This window comes from Pipistrellus hanaki, assembly GCF_964339955.1.
Source record: "Pipistrellus hanaki genome assembly, chromosome: 4".
Classification (NCBI taxonomy): Eukaryota; Metazoa; Chordata; class Mammalia; order Chiroptera; family Vespertilionidae; genus Pipistrellus; species Pipistrellus hanaki.
The window spans coordinates 27,592,339-27,614,797 of NC_140506.1; the positions used below are offsets into that span (position 1 = coordinate 27,592,339).

General features: G+C 39.0%; 1 protein-coding gene across 2 annotated transcripts in view; it reads right to left on the reverse strand.

The window, feature by feature from the left end:
• ELOVL7 (ELOVL fatty acid elongase 7) overlaps nucleotides 1-22,459 on the reverse strand; it is a 76,477-nt gene that overhangs the window by 16,232 nt on the left and 37,786 nt on the right. For both annotated transcript variants that reach the window (XM_084880618.1, XM_084880619.1), the window contains exons 2-3: nucleotides 8,176-8,273; nucleotides 2,721-2,911 (exon numbers count right to left, since the gene is read on the reverse strand). In XM_084880618.1, the coding sequence (XP_084736744.1) occupies nucleotides 2,721-2,911; nucleotides 8,176-8,239 (255 nt within the window). In that variant the 5' untranslated portion in view covers nucleotides 8,240-8,273. The remainder of the gene's footprint in view (nucleotides 1-2,720; nucleotides 2,912-8,175; nucleotides 8,274-22,459) is intronic.

Below are 22,459 nucleotides of genomic sequence, written 5' to 3' on the forward strand. Positions count from 1 at the left end.
TAAAAATATACCATATTTTTCTAAATCCAGCTCCTAGCTTATGTCATGAGATAATTTAATCACAATTTTAACTTGGTAAGTTATGAAATCTTGAAAATTAAGATTCAGAAAAGTATAAGACATATTTCACAGGTGAGAAAAAATATCTTACAAAAAACAGTCAATAAATTTTCTCTAAGGAACAGGGAATGTGATACAGAAATGACTTATTCTTTATGAAATCTGTCAATGAGCATCCTCATATTCTCCTGAGCTCAGACTTAACTTCTGACTGATGTAAGGAAAACGCTAAATCCATTTACTTAAACTAACATGATTGATTCTCCCCTTTCCCTGCCCCAAACAAGCACTGCGCTATGTGACTTGGCCTTTTGTGGGGACTTCATTGGTCTCTCTCTCTTTTGAAAATTATGTTTTTCTTGATTTCAGAGAGAGGATGGGAGAGAAAGAGAAACATCAATTATGAGAGAGAATCATCGATCTGCTGCCTCCTGCACACCTCCTATTGGGGATTGAGCCTATAACCTGGCATGTGCCCTGACCAGGAATCAAATCCATGACCTCCTGGTTCATGGATCGATACTCAACCATTGAGCTACAACGGCCTGGCTGGTCTCTCTTTATTAGTGTCTGACTCGTCCCAACTAACACATTCAAACCATCACTAAAAAATAAGGCACATGGGTTCCTTTAGTCTGATCTACCTTTCACCTTGCTCATATTTCCCTAACTCCTTGGTAGAGGTGTTTACTGGAGACCAAATGCAATCATGCTCCACCCAATAAACCATGAGTTCAGATGTATTCTGGAGATGACAGGATGCTCAGCCGCAAAAGTCTTTGTTTAAACAAAGAGTGGAACTGAATGCCTTCCTGATGTTAAGTTTAAGAACATTCTAAAAGTCTGTGGAGTTTTTGACATATGTGTCTATGTTTTAGGCTGTCCATTAATAAACACCAAAATGGACATATAAGTAACTCTGGTATTAGTGGTTAATGAGAAATGCACTTTCAAATTCAGATATTTTCAAACCTTCTTTTATGTTGTGATTGCCAAAATAGAAATCAAAACTAACTGGTTACAACTGAAATATTTCATAAGAAATATATTTAAGGATAGTATTTTCAATGACACAGTCAGACATAGCATAAAGGAACCTGAGAGACAATTGGTTCAATGCTGACTTTATACAATGGGAGACCTGAGGCTCAAAGAAGTTAACGTGCTCAAAATCAGGTAGCTAATTAGTAGCATAACTGGGACTAACTAGCTCCTGGTCTCCTGGCTCCCAGGTCAGTTCTTAACACTGTCTTACAGTAGGCTATATCCTATTTCTGATAATATTGTATTTTTTCTGTTCTTCCCTTTCAGTTACTTATGCTCCAGAAAGGACAGTAAGGTGGCCTGTTGAGTTAATTTTAGAAATAACATAGAAGAAATGGAAGACAGAAAAGTAAGTCCAGACTTCTGAGGGGCTTATGAGGATGAAGTCAGAACAAAGTGAGGGGAACCCAACCAGGTGGATTCATGGTGGGAACCAGGAGAGCCAGAGGGGCTTTGCTGGATCTCTTGTGAGTTCCAGTATGAGGAAGCCAGTCAGTATTGGAGAGGCAAGGAATCTCAGAAAAGCAGTGAGGGTAGCTGAGACATGTTAATAGCAGAGGGAGAGAAAGTGAATCCATGAGTCTGCTTTTAGGTTCTGATTTTTTTACAGAGAGGAAGGGAGAGAGATAGAGAGTTAGAAACGTCGATGAGAGAGAAACATCGACCAGCTGCCTCTTGCACACCCCCTACTGGGGATGTGCCCCCAACCAACGTACATGCCCCTGACCGGAATCGAACCTGGGACCTTTCAGTCCGCAGAACGATGCTCTACCACTGAGCCAAACCAGTTTCGGCTGCTTTTAGGTTCTGAAAGATCCCCACCTCTCTTACTGACAATTAAGGGACAGGCTCCCTTACGTGCTGCTTTGTGTGAGTCTAAGTTCTCTATTCCCCCAAAGCTCGGCTAAACCAAACCCAAACAACTCACCATCATCACTCGTGTAGAAACTAAATATTCCTACCATGAGGAGGACAACTCATTAGTCAGAATGAGCTCTGCTGTCAGACCTGGATTCAAATATCAGTCCTGCACTTACCAGCTATGCTACTTTGAGCAAGTTACTTAATTTGTCCAAGTATGTTTTCTTAAAACTAACATTTATGGCCAAAACTGGTTTGGCTCAGTGGATAGAGCATCAGTCTGTGGACTGAAGAGTCCCAGGTTCGATTCCAGTCAAGGGTATGCACATTGGTTGCGGGCACATCCCCGGTAGGGGTTGTGCAGGAGGCAGCTGGTCAATGTTTCTCTCTAATTGATGTTTCTAGCTCTCTATCCCTCTCCCTTCCTCTCTGTGGAAAATCAATAAAATATATATATTTTTTTAAAAACTAACATTTATGGATTCATACAATTATCTATTAAGGTTAACTATGTGTCAGTCCCTGGACTTATTGTTAATAATTCTCATTACCTATGAGTAAATTATACTTAGATCCTCTAAAAGGTTTAATACCTGGTCTATATGTAACAATTTGGGGCAAATCCCTGCTCTAGTGAGCTAAGATTCTAAAATTCCTTAAATCTCGAAAAGTTTTATCATAACAAGAAACATAATGACTGATAAACAGGTAAACTCAGGCAAAATTCTCCCATTAGGAATACTAAAGACACTTGCCTCATAACACATATACACAGAAAAGAGTACTATGAAAAAATTGTACGTTATCATCGCTTTCTTGAGTTCAAAGGGCTTTCGATTTTCCATGAGCTTTGGTCCCAGAGAAGTGACAAAATAGACATAGAGTCCCAAGATGATGGTTTGTGGCAGAGGTGATGACATTAAGAACCAGTCTTCAACTCTTGGATCTAAGAGAAAAACAAGATGTAAGTACACATCAAGAGCAACAAGCATTTCTTTAAGTGAGCACCTAGACCCTAATCTTGACAGCAGACTACATGGGCAATGATCACTACCATCTTCAGAGTAAAGGAAAATTATCAGGGATAGTGATGGGGTTAGAAACAGCGAGGCTGTTAGCACCAGAGGCTTCAAAGGGCAAAGGAAGGTAGTTACCACAACCCAGGAGAGAGTCATATGGAGTAGCCCCCTGCAGAAGAGCTGTGACCTTCAGTTGAGGGATTCAGCCATCACAAGGCAATTCTTCAAGTAAGGGGTCAGGAGAACTGATACCCCAACACCACCCTCCTCCCTCTCCCCAGTTTCCTAGGGTTCTCTATTGGCTCAACCCAACCAGAAACCAGAGGGCAGGAGAGAAAGCCCATGGATATAGTTCATATTGGTCACTCTCCAGGCCAAGCACAGCATGTGGAGTGCATCTGGTGGACAGAAAATAGCCAGTAAGGTCCTACCACCCACCATAACCAACAGTAACATTTTAGAGTTCCTCCATCCAGACATTCTTTTATATACTAAAAGTACACACATATCATCAGCCACATTAATATGTATAGTTTTTATCCCCAGCGAAATAAGGACCTAAAACCAATACCAAAGAACCCCTGTAAGGATGTTAATTAACATTATCTCTTTTGGATGGTGACAATACAAATTATTTTTTTTCTAAATGTTTCTGTTAGTTACAGACATCACATGGATGATTGAAAACTAGTTGTTGTTGTTTTTTAAGTGTCAATAAAGGAATTCCTGAATTGAAGGCTTATTTTATTTTCTTCTTTCATTGACTCAGCAAGGGGGGAAGTCAAATGACATCATCATTTTTCGGTTATTCTGCTGGCAACAGTACAAATAAAACAAGTCAGGAAAAAGCATTCTGGGCTGGCTCAGGAAGTAGAAGAAAATAATTTTTAAATAAATAACCTTTTCTTATAATTTAGCATTGTAAGCACACACCTTTTTGAAAACCCTGTGAGTGACTTTCATGGGCTACAGATTTTTTTCATATCTTTAGGGAAAAGCTAGTTAATTAGATTCATTGTTATTTGAAAGCAAATAATAAAACAAAACACTATGCTTTTTAATCCTATTTCAGCAAGCTCTGGAGTTGTGATCCTGGAATCCCTCCTGACTTGGGGCCACTGACTTAAAGTCTTTTTGCTTAATTTCCTCGTCTAAGAACTGGGCATAAAGCAGCATGTATCGAAGGAAAGGGATTTGGGAGGACTGTGTGAAAGAGGTGAAGGGATTAAGAAGTACATATTAGTAGTAACTGAATAGTCACCGGGATGTAAAGTACAATATAGGAAATGTAGTCAATTACCTATATTGTAATAATTATGTATGGTGCAAAGTGGGTACTGGAAATATTAGAGGGAACACTGTAAAGTATATGATTATATGACTACTACACTGTACACCTAAAACGAATACAAAATAATACTGAATGTAAAGTGTAATTGAAAAATAAAATAAAATAGCTTATATCTCCTAGAGGATTTAGTGAGTTACTGTATTCAGAAAGCCCAGGAAAAAATAAGTGCTTAGTAAATGTTATTATAACAGCAGGTCTCAATTCAGCAGAGCAGTCACCTCTGGAATGTTTAAAAGTCAAGTGGCCAAAAAATGACCCAGATCCAACGAAATCAGAGTCCTAGGCTCCATATGGGTCCTAGGCATCCATATTTTGAGAAAAAGCTGCTTTGGGTAAACTTCTTTCTCTTATATTTGGGGCCTAAGAGTCGCTCACCATTGCCCTGCAGGAGTAATTTCTGTGGTTTTCCTGCCTGCTGATCCAATCAGTGACATCTGGTCTTCCATACAACTACCAAATTCCTAAAAGTATACTAGTAGCTGTACTCAGATTATTCCTCTGATGAATTAGCTCTCTCCACTGAGCAGATAAAATTAAAAATCTTTAATATGATGCTCATGACTCTGAAAACTGTTTATTTTCTATGTGATCTAGTGAACTTCCCATAATGAAAAGTGTATAAGACAGGTGTGGATTGGTGACTTTGACGGTGGGGTGTAAGATGGGACTGCTCAATGATATTTAAAGTTAATCCTGAATCAGTCTATGATTTCACAAACTGCCAAAGATCAGGGGTGAGGTAAGTTCTGTTCTCTAGAGAGAAAAGGCTGATGATGCATCTTCTATTTGGCATCAGAGTTGGGTTTAAGTGCATAAGTGGAGCCAAGATGAAAGCAGAGGCTGCAAAGGCAGGCTGTCTGAGAGTCTGTACCCCAGGGATCACCAAAGTTCTGACTTATTACTACTAGTCTGATAGTTCTTTTCTAAGAGTGTGTATGTGTGTGTGAGGGGGGAGGTGAACAGGGAAACTACAAGTGTCACATACATAGAACATTAATGAACTTGTCCATCAACCGCTTATAAGGCAGTGTTCTCTTCTCAAGTAGCATGTACTAGCTCAATGAATTCTCCCTTTAAAATCCCAGGCACCAATAAGATGAAGAAGCTAGAAGGAAAAGCAATCATGTATTTCAGTACTTTGTGAAGTATTAAAGGCTCAGGATGGCAACATTCTTACTCAGATTGTCTTTGCAAAAAAGGTCACAACTAAATCTGAAGAGTTATTAGTACCACCCAAATACAAGGAAAGTTGCTTTTTAAACAACTGAAAACATTATAGTATTATTTCAAAATCTGACACTTCATATCTAGAATCATAGTAAATCCTCTTATAGCTTAAGTAGTAATTAAACCATTTTAAGATCCTGTAGCTGCGGAATGTTCCACCTGAAATAACTATGCATGATCACAACTTCTCTAGCAATAAGAAAACCAAAGAGCACAGGTAAGTATCTTAGAGGCGATTTAGGATTAGTGCCAAAGCCAAGAATGCACTTGAAATTCTTGGCCCTTGATCAGGTGCTCAGAACTTCCCAGGGTAAGCAAAGTACAACTGAACTAAGTTGGCCAGAAAAGATTCCTAATGGCTTTCAGAGATCAATCAATACCACACTACCCGGAAGCAAAAACCTCTCCTCTTTCACCTGAAGGTGTTCTTATGAGGGGGAAAATCTCTACACAAAGCTTTTTAACCTTTCTAGAGTCCAACAGGAAAAAAATGTGAAGAAACCTTTACAAACATGATATGCTGTACTGAAAGCATTTCAAGATGAAAATGCTCTATCAATCATCTGGAACCACCACCCCCACTTGCCTTGTGAAACTTCCCAAATGACAGAAGCACTTCCATGTATATTATCTGCTGGCTGGTAGCTATCATTCTAACAAAGAAACTGAGACTCACAGACAAGAAATCATTAGTTCCAGGTCCTAGCTAGTACAGTAGTGTCAGGACTAACATTTAGGTCTTTGCATTAAATATCCCCTCCCTTCCCTCCTCTCTTACGTCTTCAAATTAGCCCAACTCCAGGTACCTGACTCTTCCTCTCATTCCAATTGCACTGTTTGCAACGCTGTCTCCAGGACTCTCCTTGTCTCTCCATAACCACCCCAGCCCTGGGTCACTCCTTTTTCTGACCTAATATTATCCAGCCTTTAAATTCCTAATAAAAAGTAAAGAGTTGAACCATGAATAAAAGTAGAAGAGGAATTCAGAAGTAGTTCTTTTTTAAATATTTTATACTGCTAGCACTATATAGATAGCCATCATCTTTTAAATAGATTTGACCTGTGAGTTAGTATATTGATTATCTGAATCTCTAGGGCTCCTGCATTTGGAATAGTGAATAGCAAGGGTTGAATAGCAAGGAATCTGTCCTCCCAAACAGATCTACTTAAAAAAAAAATGTACCTAAATCTACTAGGTTCCCAAGTTCAAATCATAAGAGTTCAGGTAGCAAAGTACACCTCTACTTTGAAAAGCAATAAAAATATTAGTATTTTAAAAATAAATAAATGAAAAGAAATACTATTAGAAAGCAAAAATATAGTGATTACATGAAATACTGAATCAATGAGAACAAATTACTATAAACCTTCAGAGAAGAAAAACCTCTAAAGAAACCTATATGTCTTCTGCATCATTACGTAAGTTGAAAAAAACTAAAATAAAAGAGAAGAAAAAAAATAGAAATAACCATTCTCCATTTCCCAACCAGAGTGAAGCATCTCTATTTGTGGCATTTTTCAGGGGTAAAACTATTAGGACCTTTCTTAGTGAAATGAAGTTGGCCTTTAGCAGTCTACTGAAAATGCTAGCAACCATGAAACAGTTTATCGTGGCTGAAATTAAGGTTAACTAGAATATATTTCCAACTGTGATAGGTATCAAGAGGTGGCATCTTTCCCCCCTGAATTTGGTGAGCATGCAATTTCTGGTTGACAGGTAAAAATCACTCTAAAGTGGTGATGGTGGTGAACATGTGTAAAATAATTCAAATATGAAATACCAGAATACATAGGTTCTAGTTTTTTCTGCCCAACACTAACCATGAATTTGGCCAGGTCACATCTCTGGGCCTTAGTTTTTTCAACTCTAAAACGAGGAGTTAGCTTCGATGGTCTCTAGGTCCATCTCAGCTCTAAAATGCTCGGTTGTCTACTAGTATTTATTTAAATGTACCTTTATTATATTTTTTAGAATGTTTTATAATAGTTATAAAAGCAATACACATTTAATGGTTTAAAAAAATCCAGATAGTCAATAAGTAAATAAGAAGTTACTAATAATACTACCCCATAGAAAGAACTGCTAATCCTCACAAAAGAAATATATATGGTATTTTATAATCTGCTTTCATTTAATCTTCTTGCCATGGGATTAAATGTTTTTCTATAACACTGATGATTTTTTTTTAGTGGGCAAGGGGAGAAGGCAGGCATTTCAGAATTATTCGGGGTTACCCTAGGAAACACTCCCTGCTTTTTCTGATACACCCATTGGGGAGGGGGGGTGCACCCCTCCCATTCAAGAAGCATCCTGAATAGAGCCATTGTTGGCAATAACTATTATCTCCCTCAGGAACATTAGGCAGAATCAAGCCTAAGAGCACTGTCTCCCTAAATCACTTTTAATGGCTACTCAGTTGGAATGTACCATCATTTACTAACCAATTCTCTTCATTGGATATTAAAATTCTTTTCAAAAAAATATTTTGGGTGTCCTTGAGAGAGTGTTAAGCTACAAAGTCTCTCATTCTGTTTCAGTGAAATCCTATTAGATGTGGGAATCTTGACATAAAAAGACAGGATGAGTCTCAATTAGAAAATATGGTTACTTACCAGCATCCTTGATCCAATTATCATAAAGACGCACGGTCCTCGATGTAAGATCACTGAAGGCCATTTTCCACAGGATTTACTAGCTCTTACAGTGGGTTCTTCAGTAAAACAAAAAAAAAAAGAAATGCATTATGACCTGTGAATGCAAATAAAGCCAAGTTTCTAGTAATACAATATTAAAAATGCTAAAAATTTAATAGGAGTAACTGGCAAACCAACACACTTTTACTGAGGGTAAATGCATTAGTGAACCACATTGAACCCTGATGTAGTTGCAAACATTTAAGATTTTTTCATCATTGTAATAACAATGCTTATTTTGCTGAATAAGACTGACATTCTATGTACAAGATATAAAAGGAGTAAATGAGTATAATAACTTTATCTCCTCTTTATGCAACAATCAGATCAGGAATGGACTGAATCTCCCATGGCAATGCTGAGCTAAAAACTCAGGAGAAGAAAGTGAAAAAGACACACAAACTCTCAAAGGAGCTACTTTGATCCAGACTTACAGCTGATCATCAGGCATCTGAGAGTGGTCTTCTATATGTCACTTTTCACCATGTAAGAGAAACAGAGGTAGGAAGAGGGAGGGAAAGAAGAGTCACAAGAGCCAAAGAGAGGCTGCCTAGTTTGTCTGAACAGATAGACAAGAATAGCTGGGAAAAGACCAGTGAGGAAAAACTATCTGAACTAAATATAAAATATACTGTAAATCTTCAATAATTAAAAAAAAAAAGTGTGAAGAAGCAAACCAATGAAATACCACAGAATGTCCAGAAATGCACATTGGGAAATATAGGACAGAATTTAATACATTCTAAGATGTATACTTCCCACATTTTAACATCTCTAAAATCAGCACACAGCTCACAAGTGGAGACTGTACCATAAAATGAATAGTATATTTGATTCAATTCACATGGTGGGAAGATGAAGACTTTCTGCCTCTCCTTTGTCTTATGGAAATGCTTGGTAGCCCTGTGCTTTTTCCATGGACGCCTTAATTCCTAAAATTTCCTAAACCTGCCTATTTCACCTCTAAAAACTCCTTTCAGTATTTTATGGCTTCCCTTTGGCATATGCAAATTACAGTTAACCACTGTTGTGCTTTGGGGCCATTATTAAATAAAATAATGGTTATGCAAAAGCAAGCACTGTGATATCTCAACGGTCAATCTGATACTGAGTCGGTGGTGACAGATGCACAAGAATGCAAATGTACTTAATACCACTGAACTTTATACTTAAAAATGGGTAATATGGTACATTTTACACGTATTTTCACCACAATAAAAAAGAAATTATCTAATGTACAATAGAAAAATTGAGAAAGGACACAAATAAACAAAATCAGAAACAGAAGAGGTGAAATAACAACAGACCCCACAGAAATACAAAGAATCATAAAAAATACGATCAACTCTATTCCAACAAACTGGACAACACAGAAGAAATGGACATATTCTTAGAAAAATACGACCTTCCAAAACTCAAACAGAAGGAATCAAAAATTCTGAATAGGCTGATAACTATGGAGAAAATTGAAGCAGTAATAAAAAAAAAAAAATTCCAGCCGAAACCGGTTTGGCTCAATGGATTGGGGACTGAAGGTCCCGGGTTCGATTCTGGTTAAGGGCATGTACCTTGGTTGTGGGCATATCCCCAGTAGGGGGTGTGCAAGAGGCAGCTGATCGATGACTCTCTCTCATCGATGTTTCTAACTCTCTATCTCTCTCCCTTCCTCTCTGTACAAAATCAATAAAATATATATTTTAAAAAAAAATTCCAACAAACAAAAGCCCTGATCCAGACGGCTTCACAGGGGAGTTTTATCAAACATTCAAAGAAATAAAACCTACCTTCCTCAGACTATTTCAAAAAATTCAAGAGGAAGGAACACTCCCAAGCTCTTTCTACAAAGCCAGCATTACCCTAACCACAAACCAGATAAAGACACTACAAATAAAAAGAAGTACAGGCCAATATCCCTCATAGATGCCAAAATTCTAGCAAATCGAACCCAGCATTACATTAGAAAGATCATACACCATGACCAAGTGGGATTTATTCCAGGGATGCAAGGATGGTACAATATCCACAAATCAATAAACATGATACACCACATAAACAAACTGAGAGTCTTTCTTTTAGTATTCTAAAATAAAACCATATATATATATATATATATATATATATATATATATATATGATGGTATTTCTAAAGGTGACATCTCAATCCAGTGGGGACTAAATTATCAGCAGTAATTTAATAAATATTGTGGTAAAACTGAATAGCCATCTACAAAAAAAAAAAAAAAAGTTGGATCCAAACATTATACTATAAACCAAGATAAACACCAAGTGAATAAAATTTAAAATATGAAAACTAGAGCCATGAAGCATTGAATGACAACTTGGGAGAACACTTTTATAACCTTGGCACAGGAAAGACCTTTCTAACCTTGCCTTAAGCACCATTAGACATAAGAGAAGACTAACAAATTGAACCATATACAAATCTATAAAAATCAAGAAGAAAATACCAAATGATAAATAGAAAAAATATGTTCAATCTATATTACTAATTTCCCTTATAAAGAGTTCCTAGAGACTGATGACTTATAAGCCAAGATTTTTTAAAGTGAGCAAATATCCACAGAAAATAAAATATAAATGGCTCTTAAAACTTATGAAAATTTGCTTATCTTCAATCATAATAAGAAACCTACAATATTTTATTGCATTGATGGGCCAATGTCCAAACATATTTATCAATCAGATGGGCCAAAATGCAAAAATATGTTAACTCTGTTAGCAGGACTGTGAAAAATTCATACAATTGCTGGTGGGAGTGCAAATTAGTACAATCCTTAGTGAGAGTAGTTTGGCATTATCAATAAAAATGATAAATGCATATTTTTAACCCAGCAACCCTACTTCTAGAAACTTACCTAATAGATATACATGCACATATGCAGAATGACATATATTCAAGGTTATTCATTGCATCAGTTAGTAAAAGCAAAAGCCCTATTAAAAGGGGACTGGTTAATGAATGATAATACATCTAACACCACGAAACAGTAAGCTGCTGTAAGAAAGAATGAGGAAGTCCCCTGAGTGCTGATGTGGGACAGTATCCAAGATAAATCTCGATGTGAAAAAAAGCAATGGAAGGTACAAAATTTTTAAATGACTACCTTTTACATAGAAAAAGACGAAAGAAGAAAGAATATAAATTTATATTTCTTTAGTTTAGCATGAAAGGAACTCTGAAAAGATATCCATTTGAAAGAGAATGGGGAACAAACTGGGCTGAAGAGGTGAAAGGAAGATTTATATTGTTTTTTTAATTTATTTATGTGACTAAGAATTAAAATGTTCTAAAGGAAAAAAGTAAAAGAATAAAATCAGTTGTCTCTTTGCTGGGACAATTCCTACCTAAATACTCACACATAAATGCACATGTACACAAAAGAGGTGTTGTTATCTTAATTTCTCAAGGGCCCGTCAGCTCCAGAACCTCTCTCCAAGTCCAGGAAGGTATCTCAGCATGCCCCTGCTTTGGTACATCCTGTGTCCTCAAACTGAGTTCATATTCAAGATGTGGTGATGCCAGGATTTTACCAGTGTCAACTTAAACTCTGGTTTTTCTACAAATGTTTCTATAGTGAAGGTGTGATGTAGGGTTAGGAACAGGGGCTGTGGGGTAACTGAGAATTTTATTTGAATCCCACCACTTAATAGCTGTGTGAACCTCAGCAAAAATTAAAGCTTAATTTCCTATTCTGTAAAACAGGACAACCTCCAAGACCATAGGAGATAATATATATTTGTAAATTTTAGAGCACAGAATCTGATAGAGAATGAACACTTACTTGCCTGGCCAGCATGGCTCAGTGGTTGAGCATCAGCCTGTGAACCAGGAGGTCACAGTTTGATTCCCAGGAAGGGCATATGCCCAGGTTGTGGGCTTGATCCCCAGTGGGAGACGTGCAGGAAGCAGCCATCACTAACTCTCTCATCATTGATGTTTCTATCTCTCTCCCCCTCCCTTCCTCTCTTAAATAAATAAAAACATATTTTTTTAAAAAAAAGAATAAATACTCAGACATTATCATTTGTAGAGACAAGTTGTACCAATTTAATTGGGAAACATCTGGCCAAACTCATTATCTTGTACAGTTGAATGGCAGTTTATGGAACAAATCTAGAGAAAACTCTACTACTTTAGTTTTAAAGCCTGTATGTCATAGATTATATATGATTCTTTCCTTGATGTTTTCCAGTTGTCTCTATGTGAGTGTTCCCCTTCACCTTAACCACTGAGACAACAGACTTCAAGCCATTATTTTTATAATTAAACTGCCAAAATAATGCTGTTTAAGTTCTTTAGAATCAGACTGAAAGATTCCAATTCTATATGGCAGCGTTTTTCAACCGCTGTTCCACGGCACACTAGTGTGCCGTAGGTGCAGACAAGACAAGAATTTTATAATTTTTCACTATTTTGTTTACTTAATATTTCATAATAAAGTAATTATAAAATACTTTCTTTGTGTTTATTTGATTCCTATTCAAGAGAATTACTTTATATATAGTCAATATAGGCACAGAGTTAAATTTTTTAACATTTTCTAATGGTGGTGTGCCTCATGATTTTTTTCATGAAACAAGTGTGCCTTTGCCCAAAAAAGGTTGAAAAACACTGCTATATGGCATATGGTAGGGTTACATTTCAACGTATTATTCTATTTTCTGCGCAATTTTCACCCTTCTCCGCCTCCTTCTCCCCCCCCTTCCCCCCTCCACACACACTCATTCTACCATTTTCCTCTCTGAAGCACAGACTCAAAGAAACCACAGTGTAATGAAGGTGAGAAATACTCACAGGCTATAAACAGTGGTTTCTATAATCCTGAAGACTACACAAGGTTGAGATACAGGAAGAGAGATGGTAGTCAGAGGAGCAACTCACACTGGAAGGGACAAAGTGGCAGAAACAGACATCCTCCAAGCCAGAGAGTTGGAGGACTAGAGAGGTAGGGAAGGGATCCATTAGCTTAAGTTTCAGGGATAGTGACTCTCTCATTGATCCTTTGCTTATAATAACCTGCCATCCAACAGACCCTAACACTTGTGGGCCCACCAGAAAAGAAGGAATGCCCATAATTGTGCAGGGATTGGGAAAACAAAACAAACAAAAAAACGAACAAGCAAACAAAACAAAAAAACAAACCAAAAAACCCTGATCCATTTACCTGTTTAAACTGAACTCAAACTGCTGACAATTTCCTTATATGCTTGGACAGTGATGGACTGAATGCCAATACTACATTGTAGGAATTGGTCTAAACAACTAATGAAGGAATATGGGGCAACCTGGGTTGTCCTGCAAATATAGTGCTGCCCCTGGAGAAAAGCCAAGCATACTGCCTCCACCCCGACCCTCTGCCATGACTAAACATGGACATTTGATTGCTAGACAATGGTACATAGAGATGGGAAGAAACTTATTCTATGTTCTCAAGGTATAGAGCTATCTTCTGTGTGACAGCAGAACTAGGACCTTAACAACCAATTTAAAATATGTAATGTCATAAAAGTTCAGGGCTGGAGCCCTGACTGGTTTGGCTCAGTGGATAGAGCATTGGACTGCAGACTGAAGGGTCCCAGGTTCGATTCTGGTCAAGGGCACATCCCCTGTGGGGTGTTTGCAGGAGGCAGCTGATGGATGTTTCTCTCTCATCTATGTTTCTAGCTCTCTACCCTCTCCCTTCCTCTTTATAAAAAATTATATATATATATATATATATATATATATATATATATATATATATATATATATATTTTTTTTTTTTTTTTTTTTTTTAAAGTTCAGGGCTGGAGATGCCAGAAAAGTCAGGGCTCTCGTGTATGTGAAGCAGAAACTTAAAACTCAAAAACAGTTGACACACTTCCATTAAGGGTGGAGGAGACAAGGGTATAAGGGAAGAGAACAAAGCTCCCTGTCAGAGTTGGTCTGCCTCTAAAACATGTGGCAGGCTTTGAGTGAACAGAAGCTTGTTGATGGGGGGTAGGTGCTGGTAAGCCATTGTCCAACCCCTGCAATTGACCCATGAATATTGCTCCTTATTTTTGACAGCGGGTCACTTAGGAAAGAAGGGGTTTAATCTTTCCAGACCAGCTTCTTCAATTCTACATTAAAGATGTCAAATTCAAATGTGAGAAATGTGCTTGCTGCCTCCAGGAGAAGGCCCTTTCCACGGGGCAGCCTACCTTGGGACTATTCAAAGCCACAAGCTGCTTATGTCAGCACCAGGACATAGAGAGCATGCTTAAGGGACCTTAACAGTAACCTATTTTAACAATCATCACAGGCAGAACCCATCTGGGAGAGTCTCTTGCTGGAATTCACTCAGATGGGAGTGGGACCTTGGAGTTGCCTGCGGTAGGAAGTACCTCACAGGAGTTCAGAAATCTGAAACCAGGGCCAACTATTTCCAGGTGGAACCTCAAACATAGATTTATCCAAATCCTTCAAAACATGTTGGGGACACTCTCTTGAGGGAAAGGAGTGGTGGAGTCAGCATATGGCTTTCCTATGGCATGTCTATGGGCCAGAAGTAGGGCCATATTCTTTTCCCTTTCTCTTTTGATGTTTGGGAGGTTGAGAGGTTCTGGGATCCCTCCATTTATCTCTGTTTTGGAACTGTTTTATATCTGCTGGTGATTTCAGCAAGTCCTTTATTTGCCCTAAAAGTCCCTGACTCTTCTCTAAGTTTGCCTGTCTCTCTAATTATAGAATAATGCATTGGGACCAGATCCTCGGCAAGAGTACTAATTGCTCTGCTTAGCCTGGGAGGCTCTCTGATATTATAAGAGTAATAATAAGGACAATAAGTAGCATATGTAGCATTTTGCTAAAGGTTCGACATGAATTGTATTTTCTAGTGGGACCTGTGCCTAATATAATTGATTTCCGGGATTCCATTTGTAACAAGTTATCCTATTAACAAGTTGAGATTGCTAAGTGAATATCTAATATAAGGTTTGTCTCTTGGCCCAAATTCAGGAGTCATGACTGTGTTGCAGAGAACCAGATAGAAATGTAATCGGCACTAGTCTGGAGAGTCATGTATGTATAATGTTGTATTTTCCAGAAGCATCTAACTTTAGTAGGTCCCCCTATTAACGGAAAGGAAAGAAGTGAAAATCAAGATGAAATAAGAGAATACTAAGGAATGTAGGGAATGGTAAAGATATTTGTTTTGAGGTCCTGCTTGACATGGAAATTACAACTCTTAAGCCTGATTGAAGGGCAAGCCTTACTCTTTTCATAGAGACGTTTCATATGCATGATGATGTCACTGTTATTGGAAATAGGAAACATCCATTTTATTTAAACACTAGAGGAGCAGTGCACAGATTCATGCACTGGTGGAGTTCCTTGGCCTGGCCTGCACCCTCTGGCAATCTGGGTCCCCTTGGGGGGATGTTGGACTGCTGGTTTGGGCCCAATCCCAACAGGCTAGGCTGAGGAACCCCATTGGTGCACAAATCCGTGCATTGAGCCTCTAGATCTTTGGTTAATCTCTTCCCATTTTTCCCCCTCCCCGCTTCCCTCTGAGATTCATCAGTCTGTTCCATGTGTCCATGCCTCTGAATTGAATATCTGACCCCTTGTGGTCAGTGTGCATCATAGCTACTGGCTGAACGACCACTTAGGCTTTTATACATATAGATGTCGTATTACAGTCAGAACAACCTAAGTGTGTGGGTGTGATATAACAACAATTAGAAGTGTGAGTTCAACTCTCTGCTGTCTGTGTTTATGGGTTTACAGTATGATATCTGTACCATCACAGACTGTGCTACAAGATAATTCTAAAGAGCAGATATGTAAAAGTCACTAGAAAGTCTTCTGTGCTTCTGCACAGCATGCTTAACTTCTTAATCACATTTTGTTTTAAAAGCATTAAGATTAGTTTATTCTGTTCCCATATCACTAGGACAAGCAGACGAATGGACTCTCTGCTTCATTTCATATGTGAATTATCACTGCAGAGTAATCTCTTCAGGTCACAATCACAGCAGACACTGTTTCTCAATGATCACTGCCTTTCTTCCTTGTGGGGTAATCACTCTTCTCCCTTATTCCAGGCTCTTCCTTCTCCCTGAAGCCTTGTGCTTCCCATGTGACTGAGAGGTACAGATAGGAAATATAGTACCAATTACCCTAAAGAAGTTGCTACTATCCTAATTCTTTCTCGGTGCTTGGTGTGGATATTGGCATTTGACACAGTTGTGGGAAGGGGGATTTGAGGGACTGCTGGGAGGCATTGGGGAGTGTTTTGGAGCTCCTAAAAAAGATACAAGACCTTCTCAGTGCTCTGGATGAAGGGGCATGAAAATGTGACATTTGGAATGATTGCCACCATTTTATATCAAAACATAAAGTTCACCCATTTAGAAGACTTTTCCTTACTGCATTTTCTGTGATAACGCATCCCTGACTCCTGAGGCCATTTTGAGTTGAGTATTCTGTTGCTTATAGAGGAATGCATTTTCCTGATATGATAAGATTCATATTTGTAAAATAGAAAGTTAGCTGTTTAGTATCCTTATTTGATGATATTTGTGTTGATAATTTTGTTTGTCCAGAACACAAGTCTTTTATTCTAATTTTCTTTTATTTACTATGACCTAAGATGTAACAATGATGTTCTCTTTTACAGATGCTTGAAAATGTCAAGCGAATTTCACCCTTGAAATCGGAAGCTTCTTTCCTTACATCCTGGGTGTGTGCGCTGACTCAAAGACCTGCTCCCAGATTTCTCATCTCTTGAGTTGTTTTGAATCATCGGGTGAATCTTTTCCAATACTGACTGCACCTCCTATTCCTGTTCCTGCCCTTCTTGACCCAGATGCCTTATCAATCCAGGTGACATTCATTAACTGAATCCTTTGACATGATTTTTGTATTTATTCCTTATACTATGGATGTTGTCATGCCTGAGAATGGTTAATGCAGGATTAAGAAGAGGTTCCCAAACCTGGCCCATCACCAGACTCTCCCCAAACATATTATATCCAAGTCTCTAGGTAATTCTGATTACCAACCAGGTCTGGCAATCACTGATATAAGAACACAGAACAGAGAAAAATTGTAGTGACCTGATTCCACACCAAAGGTAAATGGTTTCAAATCTCATCTGACAAAGTCAAATTTATTTCCTTATTGCTTAATATTTAATACATCTTTATTCTTTGGGGGTGGTAGGAACTTATTTCAATGGACTCTAAGGACCATCCCTCTCAGCAAGTTAGAAAAAAATTTAGTTGGGAGGAGGAATCCTCTTAATCCTCTATGTTTTCTGTCAACATTGCCATCCTTTTAGAATGCAGGGTCCCATCTTTCATCCTCTATGTTTTCTGTCAACATTGCCATCCTTTCAGAATGCTGGTTGTCCATGCAGGTCTATGTTGTTGCCAGCTGCACGACTTCATTTTCTACAGCTCTTCTGCAGTAATTCCTTTTCTGTGGAGGGTACTCAGAAGTCTACCTCTGCTCTTGCATCACGTGGGAGCAAAAGAAATTATCTGGCTGCCTAAGGCTCCATAGCCACCTGTTCCAGCTCTACCCAAGCAAGAGAGTCTGACCCCTTTTACTCTCTGTTCCCATAATCCTGCTGGGCACCTCACCAGGGCTGTTGCCCTTCTCTCTGAGGACTGCACTAATTGCTTTCCCTCTGATTCCTTCTCCCTCAAGCCTGAAGCATGCTCTTCTGTGCTAGGAGACATGGAAACCTCAGAGGTTTCCTCCAAATCTCTCATCTATGCCTTTGAGTTCTTCTTTATGGGTAAGTGCCTGAGCTTTTGTAATTCAAAAGCTAGGATAATACTTTCTGTTTCTCTGCCTTTTACTGTCTGTTTCATTCTCAAGACAATTTGCGCAACCTAGCTATTAAATAGAAATGGCACGGGGCGGGGGAGGGGCGAAGGGAGGGTTGAGAAAGGAAATGCCAAGGAGGAACATAGTATATAGAACATTAAAATAACACACAAAATCCTGTATGGTAGGTATAACAAACATGCATTTTTGCTTCACACTGTGTGTGCATGTACACATACTCAAACACATACACACAATGATTAACAACATTGAAAATCTGTCATTTGAAATAAATTTTCACTGAGTCTATTTCACATTCTAAATTCACTTTTTTATTTTTTTAAAAGTCCTCATTCAAGGGTATGATTTATTGATTTTTTTAGAGAGAGAGAAAGGGGAGAGAGAGATAGAAACATTGATGTGAGAGAAACATAGATTGGTTGCCTCCCACACATGCCCCTACAGAAGAATGAACCCAGAACCCAGGTATGTGTCTGACCAGAGATCAAACCCACAGCTTTTCGGGGCACAGGAGAATGGCCAAACCCACTAAGCAACACCAGACAGGGTACAATTCATAAATTTTAAATTGTTCATTGTTCTCAGTAGCATTATGAAATCTCACTCTGTCTCACACTCTCTCCCACTCAAGATGTAAATCCCTTTGTCCAGCATATCTACCCCACTTCATCTCATCACATCGGCATTATATCTTGTCACAACATCACAAGTAGAAGGGTGAGTACACTGCAATAAGACTTTTATTACAGCACGTTGTTATGTGTTCTCCTTTATTATTAGTTACTATTGTTAAACTCTTACAGAGCCTCATTTCTAAATTAAGCTTTGTCACAGGGGTGTATGTATAGGAAAAAAACATAGAATATACAGGGTTTGGTGCTAGCTATCTGTGGTTTCAGGCATCCACTGAGGGTCTTGGAACATATCCCCCACGGACAAGGGGAGCATTAGTGTAATTGCTAAAGGGATTGCTGTGAAGAAAACTGCTCTTATTTGGATGAATCAATGCTGCTGCTTTACTTTAAACCGGTGGTTCTCAACTGGGAATGACTTTGCCCCCCAGGGGACATTTGTCAATTTCTGGAAACCTTTTTGGTTGAGTCAACTGGGGAGGGGGTGTTCCTGGCATGGAGTGGGTAGAGACCAAAGTTGGTGCTAAACATTCTACAATGCCCAGGACAGCTCCTCACAACTATGAATTGTCCAAAATGTCAATATAGCTGAGGCTCAAAAACCCTACTTTAAACACCAAATTATTACTTTTAGTCATTTTTCACATTTTAATATACTTAAAAGTTTCTGGCCCCCTTCTCCCAACCTCAGTATTACTACATCATAGGGACAGAACAAACTCAAGTACCAAACCTTTGCAGCACTCAAGCTCACAGCCTCTTTGTGGCTGCTCCTGCTTTACTACGGAGGGTGCAGGTGGCAGGGGCCAGCTGATTCCAGTGAGAAAACAGCCGATTGATATCTAGGTGGAAGCTTCCCTAGCAATCTTTGAGCTCTTACTGAGAAATGTATTTCTTATCTCAGGGGTTTTCTCCCCAGGATAGCAGGAACAGAGACTCCACCTGAACTCTGGTTTTCTAGAGTCATAACCTAGAGAGAGGCCATCTGTGATACTCACTTGGGAAGCGCTGGCACCACCCCACAGGCTGAGTTCTGTCACCTGTTCTGACGCACTCTGAGCTGCCCTGTCCCTTTCTAATGAGTCAGGATGCACCACCTTTTCCTTGTGCTCTCTGAGCTGGCCTTTCCCTCCTTCCTTGCCAAACCATCCTCATTTGAAGGTGTGTTTCCCTTATCGATTCTCCTAGGACCAAATAAGTAATAGCTTCATTTGCCCTGTCTCCCTCTCCTCCCTTATTTTGAACAGGGATAAAGTTACAGACCACCACCCAAATATGAGGCCAGAGTTGGCTTTTCAACAGAAAGTGTCCCCAGTTCCATCACAGACCTCCATCCCTATGTTGGTACCTTCCTGCAGCTCATTTTGGTTTATGTGTCCCAGAGCGGCATCTGTGGCTAGCCGGATCTGTTCTTAAAGGTTGGTGCCTTGCCAAAACCTGTTTGGCTCAGCAGTAGAGTGTCGGTCTGCGGACTGAAAGGTCCCATGTTCAATTCTGGTCAAGGGCATGTACATTGGTTGCGGGCAAATCCCCGGTAGGGGGTGTGCAAGAGGCAGCTGGTAGATGTTTCTCTCTCTCATCAACGTTTCTAGCTCTCTATCTCTCTCCCTTCCTCTCTGTAAAAAATCAATAAAATATTAAAAAAAAAAAAAAAAGGTTGGTGCCTTTTGTCTGCTTTCCAAAGGACAGGAAGATGGGACCTTGCCCTCAGGCAGCCTCTGCATGTGGAAAGATTCTAGAAAGTTGGATAAGTAAGTCAGAGAGGAGAAAAGCATCTGAAAACCTGTCCAGATTAGATGTCTCTAGGAAATATAAAATTATATATGTATGACCCACCAGATTAACAGACTAAAGTGACGGCTGGAACCAATGGGGCTTGTTTCTCTTCCAGAAGGAGTGCTAGAGTACTTCAAGGGCAGCTTAATCCATTTGTAATCTGAGTCCTCGTACAATGCCCTCAGTAAAATAGGTGGCAATAAAAATCTGCTGTATGAAATTTAAAATGTAAAACAAGGCAGGGTAAGAACAAACACTCCATCCCTTAGGCCTTCTTCTCCACTCTTTTCTTTCTTCAAATGAATGCAATACTCCTGTCATTCATTTCTCTTCAAACAAACAAACAAAAATTTTAGCATCTGCTATTGTGCAAGGAATATTATTTGTCAAATATGGACCCTGAATTCAAACAACTTTCAATTTTGGCAGGAAAAAATAAATACCTACACAGATATCTGAAATGCAAAGCAGAATGTAAAGTCACACAAACAGTTCCCGTAGACTCCTACAGCCTCTAGAAATGGAGATTCACATCTGGCTAGTGACCCAGAAGAAAGGCATATGGAGGAGAGGATACATGAGCTGAGCCTTGAGAATAAACGTTTCAATAGGCAAAAATATGTGCACCTGGAAAGAAGAGAGGCGTGCATCATTTGTTTATTCAATGAATATTCTTGAGTATCTGTTATGTGCCAACCACAATATCTAGGTGGAAGTTTCAGAGAAATAGCAGAAAACAAACCAAAAATCCTGCCTTCCAGAAGTTATAGAAAAGCTCCCGGTGTATTTCCAGAGAGGTTGTTAGTCCATTTTGGTAATGTACGGAATTAAGGAAGGGAACAACAGAAAAAATCAAAACAAGAAAGGTAGATCCCACAGACTGTGAAGGAACCAAAAGCCAGGCTGAAGAATTTTTTGGATTTAGTTCTGTTGACAGTGAGGTATCATTACAGGTTTCTCAATGAGGGACTGTCTTAATCAAAGTGGTGTTTGGAAAGATTAACTGGGTGGGAGAGTCTAGGGCTGGGTGCGGTTTGGAAGCTGGGAGAATATTTACGCAGCTATTGCATCTACTGGGAAGGATCCAACATAAGCATCATTTCCTTTGAGATGCCATCCCTGATTCAATCCGATCAGTCAGGACTGGTGTCCCACTAAGGTATTCTCATAACAATTTGTCTCATCTACGCTAGCACTTATTGCATAGCACTGCAAATGCCTGTTTATTCATTCTTATCTTTCCACTCCTATGAGGGAAGAGCTGAGCCTCATTAGCTTTGTGTTCCCAATGCCTAGACCAGTGTCTGGCATGCTGTATAAAATATTTGTGGTATGAATGAATGCCCCAATGTTATGGGTTAAATTCTGTCCCCTCAAAATTAATATGTTGAAGTCCTAACCCCCCAGTACCTCAGAACGTGGTCTTTTTTGGAGCCAGGGTCTTTACAGAGGCAATCAAGTTAAAGTGGCATCATTAGAAAGGGCCCTAATCCAAAGTGATTGGTGTCCTTTTTAAAGGAACAGGCATGCTTATAAGAAGAACACAGTAAGAACATGAAGATGACCAGCTACAAACCAAGGAGAAAGGCCCGGAACAGATCCTTCTCTCGCAGCCATCAGAAGAGCCCGATCCTGCCAAACCCTTGCTTTTGAATTTTTAGCCTACAGAACTAGGAGATGATAAATTCCTGTTATTTAAACCGCCCGGTTTGTAATGCTGTGCTATAGCATCACTAGCAAACTGATATGAAAATGTTCATCTAACTTGCAGAGAAGCATCCAGACTTAGAGATCAGGATTAAGGGCATCATTAACTATAAATAACAAGAGGTGATGACATGGGAGCAGCATACATCTCTGTGATAAGTAATAGAGGAGGAAATGTGGCAAAGGGCAGCCTCTCAGGGAACACCCATGTTTAGGAAATAGAAAGAGAAGCCAGGGACAAAGATAA